Below are 9,260 nucleotides of genomic sequence, written 5' to 3'. Positions count from 1 at the left end.
TGGAGACCTTACAACCTCTCTGGGCAACCTGCACCAGTGTTTGATCACCCTTAGAGCAAAAAAAGGGGTTTCTTCTGCCTGAACAGAATTCCCCGTTTGAGTTTGTGCCCACTGTCTCTTGTCCTGACACTGGGCACCACTAGGAAGAGTCTGTCTCCATCATCTTTACTCCCCCATCAGGTATTTGTACACATGGATAAGATCTCCCTGAGCTGTCTCTTACCCAGGCTGAACAGTCCCAGCTCTCACAGCCTCTGCTTGTATGACAGATGCTCCAAATTCCTTAATCATCTTCACAGCCCTTCTCTGGACTCACTCCAGTATGTCCATGAGTTTTTTCAGACTGGGGAGCCCAACGCTGGACCCAGCACCCCAGGTGTGGCCTCACCAGTGCTGATCGGAGGGGAAGGATCACCTCCCTCAACCTGCTGGCAATGCTCTTCCCAGTGCTGCCCAGGATGCCGTTGGCCTTCTTTACCGCAAGGGCACATTGCTGGCTCATGTCCAACTTCTGCCCACCTGGACCCCCCAGGTTCTTTTCTGCAAAGCTGCTCTCCAGCTGGTCACCCCCCGGGTGCACGGGGTTATTCCTCACCAGGTGCAGGACTTTGCATGTCCCTTTGTTGATCTTCATAAGATTTCTGTTGGCCCATTTCTCCAACCTGTTGAAATCACCAAGTCTATGACATTCAGGTCAATAAAATGAATCTTTGATACATCATGGCCAGCAATACAATAGATAAACATCAGCAACTCACCCTCTTACAGTTAAAGAGCAACCCTCAATAGAAACTACAGCTTGAAGTTACAGGAAAAAGGGTTAGTACATCTGGTCTCAGACAATTCTACATCATTTGATGCAGAAACAAAGTAGAGGCTTTTCACACCAAAACAATGCTCATGTCCACTGCATCCTGGGATGTCAGAACCACTAAACAGCAGCACCTGCTGCGGCTGAACGGTGAAGCATGCAGCGTGCTGTTCGCATGACGTGCTAAGTCCAGCTCCGCTGTTCTTCCCTACCTTCCCATTCTGGAACCACTTGTGGCACCTATATCCCCTTTTCCATGTCAGAACTGAAAACCAGTTCCAAAGAGCATCTCTTGCTCTTTTGATTTTCAAGCTCAATGTATGTTAAACCTGGCACCTAGCTTCCATGTATCCAACCCAGTGCGGCTGCCTTCAGATTTTCTAGGCTAGGATGAAAGCATGCATCAGTACGCAGGATGGCAGCCAGCATGGCTGAGCTTAGGTCTCCATGGGAAGAGCTAATTCAAACAAAAAGTAAAATACAAAGGTTTATTTGAAACAGGATTTGCTACTGAGGAAGCATTTGATTGCCAGTCCAAGCAATCAAATCCCCTGAGAAAATCAGTCTAGCAAATCGGTCACTTCAGTGTCTACTGTCTGAACCAACAGGTCTCCCCAGCGCTTATTTGCCATAGCTTCAAGGCAGGCATCTTCTCTCAGTACCACCATGAGTCACACCAGAGAAGATGGAGCTAGCACTTGCCAGTATGTAGGAAGGACACAGATTCCAGCAAACACAGAAATGAAGAACTTTGTATCAGCCAAACACCATAAACCCAGCAACAGCTATAAATATTCAAAGACAGAGCATACTTTTTTGATTTATTGTATACATTATAGTTTGGGAACCTAGAGCCTCAGAACTGACACATATCAAGATAACCCTCCCTTGAGTACCAAATTTGCTTTAACAAGTGGGACAAAAACCATAAAACTCCAGTAAATGGAAATGTTTCAAAATGCTGAGCCTACTGTGTTTCTGAAAACAGGTGTAATTCTTAGGAGCAGGGATCAACAGCTGCCGTCTTCCACAAGCGACGCAGCTCTCACTCTTGAGAGCACTGAATTGCTAGAAAGGAGAAGAATACACCAGGAGAGGGAAAATGACTAAAAATCTTACACATCTTATTTCTAAAGGGAAACAAGACAGAAATCACATTCCTCCTTGCAGAAGAGTAAAAGACTGCATAGGCAAGGCTAGCCACAGACACTGCGGATCCCCAAGAAGCGTCCTTTAGGAAACAGGTCTTCTCCCCCCAGAGAGGCTGTTTAACTGCCCATCTCCAAAACCCCGCTCCCACCACAGAGTGCGTCCTGCCGCCCTCCCACCCCAGCCAGGCCCCCAGCTGCCTCCCACGCCACGCAGGGCTGGCTGGGGAGAGCCCGCTCTGCTGCGCCAGCTGCGCGCTGACATCCTAAGCCCAAGCTAAGTAAGCTGAAGTCAGAGACAAAAAAGCAAGAGCAATGAAGGTTTCTCACACGTGCTACAGCCTATGAAGTGTAGTTCCTGGAAAGCACTCCCAGCCTGGGAGATGAGCCAGTCGGATAGGCTAGACCTGCCGAACCTCATGCGCTTGTTCTGCCCGAGCTGGATCTCAAGCTGCGTGGAGAGCGTACGTACGACTTCGGCTCCAGTTTTGGAAGACATTAGAGACGTTTCATTAGCTACCAGTAATTCCATCCATGTAGATTTCATAGATCTTTCCAGCTTCGGTATGTTTTACAACTCTAAATTCATCCATTTACCCCTCCTTCCTCAGAGCATCCTTAGCCATGGTAGATTTACTACTGTGCAGACACCTTCTGCCTACCGTAAATGGGATATAAAGCTATCAGACTGCAGGATGGTTTCCGCACTGTACGTGCATAACACAAGCACACAAACCAATTTGCTCTTCAAACTGGTAAGAATTTAAGAGAGATTAGGGGGCGATTTTATCTTAGGCTCCCTTCCCCCAGCACATACACGTTCTGCCCTCCATTTTGCGAAACAGTGAACTGCTCCCAAACCAGTTGTGACAAGACGATGCCCAAAGATTTCTCATAGTCTATCACCATGAGACAGATTTAAGAGTTAGCACATTTACAGCTTGTACATAAGGATAACCAAAAAGGCTAAAGCAAAACCCAGACCCTTCTTCTCTCCATTGTGAAAATAAGGCTCAAAAATGACCAAGCTAGCTTAATGGGTTGAGCCACGTTCACCTGCGCTAGGATAACACAACACACACATAAGCACAAGCAAGGCTGTGCTTAAGCCAAGACCTTTTACCTTCCATTCATCATAAGCTAATTGTACAAATACTGTTTGCTTTGGCTGATGTAAGACACTGTCCCTGCCAGGGCCATTACCACGCCAGTCTCCTCTGGGTGCCAACTGCGTATTCCTGCCCCTTCCTCCATTCTGCTGATGGTACAACAGCAGCTTCTGACCTATTCCAAAAAACCCTCTTTCTCGGTTACTTTTCAGATGGGCCAGCGTGCTGATGACGTGAGGCAGCCGGCAGAAAGGAAGGTCATGGCACAGCTCAGGTAGGCCAGCCTCTACACAGCATTTTGGTGCTTATTTGGCATAACAGTTCAGTAACAGGATTCCAAGGACCACTTCAATAGGAGCAGATTTCTACTTGATCAACCTAAGTTGAACATTGAATCGTATGAGAGAGGTGTATCCATGCCGAGAGTGGAAGTTGCAGTAACTGAGCTACTGTAACTGGACGGCACTAGGGCTCTACACAGCTTATTCTCTCAAATGCAGAGATAAAGTGGGTAATGTTACTTCCCCCTATAAACCAGCAAAATTTGAAATTCAATCACTTCCCTGACTTGAGCAGTTGCACTCATAAAAGCCCAGCCATGATAGTCAACAGAATAGGAGGTTTTAACTTCCGGAGGTTTGTGAAGTAAAAGTGTATTAGAAAAAGTTAAAACTTCACAAAATCTTTGTTTCTAAAGAAGCCTTAGGATCAAAATGCAATGAGTCAGTTTCTGTGACAATAAGTAATCTCTGGATACTCAACTGCATGTAATCTTCCATATTCACTCTCCTCATGCCCAAGAGTAAACGAAACAATTTGTTCAACATGAACATTGGTGCAGCTGTCATCAAACATCACTTTGTATTGGGAAAAACTAGCACAAGGGGGACACTGCCCAAATTTCTTGTGTGAACAAATAAATCCCTGATTTCTGCCAAAGCTGAGGTGGTCCTGAAGAGCCACACCAGGATCATGGCAATATTACTGACAAATTTCCATGCATTTTTTACACGTTAAGTAACAGAAAACTAAGTTCCAAGGGCAGAACAGGATGCTCCATGCCAACGTGAAAATTTGTTGTCTTCAACTGCTTGTAGTCCACGTCACCACCAAAGCCTAGCGTTTAACTGACATGCCACGCTTTTCTAACGCAGAGAAGCCTGCAGTGCCCAGTGTACGCTGGTATTCCTGTGTTGCCCTACTCTATTGAGCAGACAGTAGGGGGGAAATAAAGCAGTGGGCAGCCTAACCTATCCAGAAGCTTACAGAACATCCAGCCTGAAGAATAATACTGCAATACTTCCCAAGATGCTTATAAAAAACAGTAATTGTTAATACTTCCGTGCTTACATCCATTGTTAAACTTGACCAGATATAGCTGAATGAGACAACACCCTCCCCCCCCCAAAAAAAAAAAAAAGGGTTTCAAGTATTTGCAAAATAGATCTTTTACTTAGAGAGAGGATATCCCAGAAGCTCTTTCCTAGAGGCATGACCAGGATAACCTCCAAAACCAGCCAAAGCCAAAAATAATCCCAGGACATCTCTGGATTCAAGAGCCACGCAACCAGAACACTAACCCAAACTTTAAAATCCACATTTAAGACCAAGTCAAGACCTTATCTAATAATTTGAGGAAACCACTAATGAAGATAACCTCTAGTAAACAAAACATCACATCAGCTTTTTTTGTTTGTTTTAAAGAAGTCAACCAGTCAGTTACCTAATAGAGACAGATATTGCTGCTTTCAGAGTTATAGTATAGGTGTTCTTGCTGCTGCAACATGGCCTTAGGTGATGGTTACAACAGCTGTGCTGAACAGCAAAGCAAAGCTTTTTCCCCCCAAATTAGAAATATACAATTTCCAAAAATGGGAGCGAAAGACAAAAGGTAATGAAAAATACTGCTGAAGAAAGGTTTAATTAAAAAAAATCAGGAATTCAACAGTGCCTAAATCTTTATTTTTCATAACCTACATATTTTTTTCAAATTAGACAGTTTTACATTTTATGACACAAAAGGAAACTTAAATTACTGATAGTTTACATGTAAGCTTGATTCCAGTCTTAATGGAAGAAGAACAAAAACAAAAACCCTCAAGAAGGCTCCCATATTACACATCTATTTCATGAATTGGCAGCTGTTAGGTCTCCTTAGAAATCTTCGATTGTCTGCTGCTATTAGTGTAATAGGTTACAAAGCACATAAAAATCCCTACCTGTAGCTAGCTGAAGGAGATACAGAGATAGGTATGCACCATTACAGTCAGCTGTTGCTCCTGATACACTGCACCACACTCAAACAAGGGCCTTTCGACGCCAGCTGCTGAAGTCTTTGAAGGATAATGCAGCAACGTAAAAAATTTGCCACTGTTCACAGATTTCTAAGTGGCAAATGACAGTGTCATGGTGGGGGACTGACCTGAAACAACATTAAGAGCAACCTTTGTTTTTTTAAATTCCTGGAAGAAGAGTCTCGGATCCCATTTTGACTTGTTTTCAAAATGAAAAGCACACAGTCCTACAAGGTAAAATGCCAATTTTAATTACTGTATCCCTGAACCTTTAACTCAGCTACTGCTTTTGGGAGGTTTTTCATTTTAAAAGCCACATTTTAATCTCTCTATGTATCGTAGCAACAGTCTGCATGCAACTTCACAACTCTACTCCGAAAACTCCATTTTGTCACTGAGTGGGGAAAAAGAAAAAAAAAATCTCAAAGGAAAATGCAGTAAGGATAAGTTGTATATTACACAGCTATTTGGTGTGTCACTTTTTTCTTTTTAAAAAAAAGCTATAAAAGCCACATCAGAGGAAGGTTTAAACTTTCGATGCAACAGCCTGTTGCTGGGTAAGCAGTAATTACAGTGTATTGACCTAGCACAAATGGCAGCAGAATACATTAGAACAGCACAACACATCCCGCTGGTCTCAATATATTACCTCGGGTACCAGTTGAGTATTATGACTAGCTGTACACAGTCGCTGTAAGGAACCACTGGTGATTGTTTGCAGCTGGTAAGCCTTTCACTTGCAGCAGACAAACAAAATGAATCATACAGCTGGCCTAAACCATACACAACTCTAGCTACCATTTTCACTGCCACTGGGGAAAGGAGAAGCATATTCATAATCCAATGACAGACCTAGTTGAGCAGTTTTGGTGATGTTGTCAGAGTCCTATCTCCTCCCACAGCATTCACAAAGTGCGCTTTTCAAACAAGAAGAATCAACAGATTCCAGCATGCCCTATCTTGACCAATTCTGCAGCATACAACGGGCTGGATTTAAAAGGTCAACTAGTTACCAATTGATGCTTGCAATAGGAAATTTATCAGGAGTCAACTTCTATAGTTACTTTACAGTTCTATGAATCATACACTAAGGAAAGCACTGATATTCTTCAAAGCAGACAAGTAAGCTTCAGTGTATATTTTTGTAGCAGTCTAAAGTTTTTTTCCAATTAAATTTGATTTTATTAATGACTTAAAATTACAGTTTGACTGCTGAAATTCACTATTTACATTGCAGAACACTTTTGAATTGGTTAAATCACTTGTTTTTAGAGAGACTTAGGAAAACATTTGAGGGCTTTCAAATAAGACTTTCGTTCCATTTCCCTTTTGCAGTGAAGAGGCAGAGTCAGTTCAGCACACCAGAATAAAATAAGAAAAAGAAAAAACAACAAATTAAAGTAATATTCAAACCACAACATTTAGTTTATCTACATCCAGCTCAACAGCAACATTTATAATATCAATAATTTTTATCAGATTTTTTCTTTAGGGTACCTTTTTATATGTTCTGATTATTTACAACTGTACAAGCAAAGCACACACTTCCAAGTGCACATATTTAATACAGTATTGACTATTTGCATTTACAGGTTTTTCAACAATCTGAAAAAGATCAACTGTTTAAGATCTTTAAGGTATATTACAAAAACTGCTGCTAGTTCCTGTACTACAGTATGTTTACCCAGTAAGACCAGTGACAATAGATACATACTGTAACTGAGTAATTCTGTATTCCACTCATGCTAACCCTCCACGGGGTCAGACCTCATTAACTCTAAGCTGTCTTGTACAAAAGTTAAGGCAAAGTCATTTTCAAGTTTAAATAAAATTCAAGTCTTTAAATATTGGATGGAAATAATTCTTTAAAAAAATCAGTTGTTTAAATAAACATTTTTGTGGAATAAACTGTACTGTCATAGTCAGCAGGAATGAGTTTTGTCTGAACTTCCTGCAGTTTAAACACTTAAAGAAAAACTTTAGGCATTTTAAAACAAAAATAATTTATATTCAACTTTATTAGAAACTTGCTAATTTAGTGCATCCTTGTCCTTCAGAAAGCGCATCACTTCTAAAGTAAATAAGTGTGAGAAACCTCATCCCAGAGGTAAATATCAGGGATCTCTTCCTCCACCACACAAAACAAACACCATTATCTCACGTCTTGAAAAAATTTAAATCCGTATGCCAATGCTTGTAGTCACAGGAAGACGTCAACACAAGGTTGACTAAGATATGAACTCTTTCAAAGAGCACTTGGGGCAGAGTTTAAAAAAAAAAAAAAAGAAAAAAGAAAGTCTACACAGAGCACAGGGGTAACCAGAACATACAGCACTGACTCAGTTAACTCCCTTACAAGCACAGGGAAGCTAAGGTTATCACAAGAAGGCTACAGTGCTTTCTCCTGATAACATCCACTAACAGGCTTCACCACCATAGAAGCTCACGGACTTAATTCTTTCTATTCACAATGTGCTTTGTATTTGCAAATTATAACATCAGTTTTATTCTGGAGTGAGAAGATGGTTACTTGCTTGCAGTAAGTCAAAAAAGGAAATATTTTAGAAAGACTGCTATGGTGCTCCGCAGGATTCATTTTGTGTGTGCAAAACGTCAAAAAAAGATTAAATTTTTTAAAACGCTAGAAACAACTACTTGTTTAACCTAAAAGTGCAAGTTCATTTGCTGACACTTAGTACAGCAGCCCAATAAAAAAAAGTCTTCAAGGTCACATACTAATTCGTAAAATAGATCTACTTCCTTGCACTCTACACACTAGCTGCCGTTATCAGTCTTTTGGACACTTTAGATATGTACTTGCAGACCAGTTTATTAAAAATATTGCAGCAGCACATTTCTGCTTAACAGTTTAGAAAAAACTCACTATACAGAGCTTGCACTCACACAGCCACAGAGAGGCTTAATAAAAAGTTGATTTTTTTAAAGACATATTTTACATCTTGAAAAAAAATAATCACACTAAGCTTCACCTCCAATTAAGCACCAACCTAAATGTAAGGTTTAGAACAACTATCCAGAAATATCCAGAAAAATAGAATGTTTGTTCAAGAGGGGAAAAAGTATTTCACAGAAAAATAACTTGCAGGCATTGTTATATGCCTAGTATCACTGCAAGCTCCTAACCAGCAACTCATTCTCAGGTATCTTCGTGGGAACATGGGTTTAATTTGTGGGAAGCAGACCTCTTTTCAAATCCCTCCCAGGTGTTAGTTTCACTGAGGAGATTTTGGAGGGGTATTCTGTTCTTTATTTAAGCGTTTGCCAACGGCTGGAGGGGACGATCTGCGTCCTGACTGTCTCCTCTGGTCTTTGGGTTGTCCAGGATGTGACTTTGCAGGAGGAGGTTCTCTGTTTTTCTCTATTGTTTCTGTGGGCTTTCTTTCTTCTTTCCCACATGCTACAGTGTTTGGCTTCTGTTCTTTCTGGGGTTGCAATGTAGGAGGATCCTTAGTTGTTCTCTGGCAAATTTCTGCATAACTAGGTTTTCGCAGTTCCTGTGAAATGGAAAGCAAACAGGACAGAGTTAAACAAAGCATCCTGAGGAAAAAATCATTTACTTTTATGAACAAAAAAGGTAAAGTCTTTGTCCCAAAAGACTGCTGCACTAAACTATGCAGGTGAGGCCTTGAGTATCAAGTTTACAGAAGCTGTACAGACAATAAGGTTCAAGACAAGGTAAAATGCAATACAGGATGCCAGAAGAATGGGGTACTGTGATAGGACAAAATACTTTCAATTCAAGCAAACTCTGAAACAGCTGAAAGACGATGAATACTCTGGTTTAAATATCAACGTATGTATTAATGCTTCTACCCCAAGGATACTACCAAGCAGAGAATTCAGATAAAGATCTATCATTTGCAAAGTTGTCTTGAAC

General features: G+C 41.2%; 1 protein-coding gene across 3 annotated transcripts in view; it reads right to left on the bottom strand.

Annotated features, from left to right (window-relative positions):
- Positions 1 to 4,991: 4,991 nt before the first annotated feature.
- Positions 4,992 to 9,260, bottom strand: part of LARP4B (La ribonucleoprotein 4B) — a 57,274-nt gene continuing 53,005 nt past the window's right edge. For all 3 annotated transcript variants that reach the window (XM_072854673.1, XM_072854674.1, XM_072854675.1), the window contains exon 17: positions 4,992 to 8,877. In XM_072854673.1, the coding sequence (XP_072710774.1) occupies positions 8,596 to 8,877 (282 nt within the window). In that variant the 3' untranslated portion in view covers positions 4,992 to 8,595. The remainder of the gene's footprint in view (positions 8,878 to 9,260) is intronic.

The sequence above is a fragment of the Ciconia boyciana genome, chromosome 2 (assembly GCF_034638445.1).
Source record: "Ciconia boyciana chromosome 2, ASM3463844v1, whole genome shotgun sequence".
Lineage (NCBI taxonomy): Eukaryota > Metazoa > Chordata > Aves > Ciconiiformes > Ciconiidae > Ciconia > Ciconia boyciana.
Note: the sequence above shows the minus strand (reverse complement) of the source record. Positions and strands in the feature narration are given on the sequence as shown.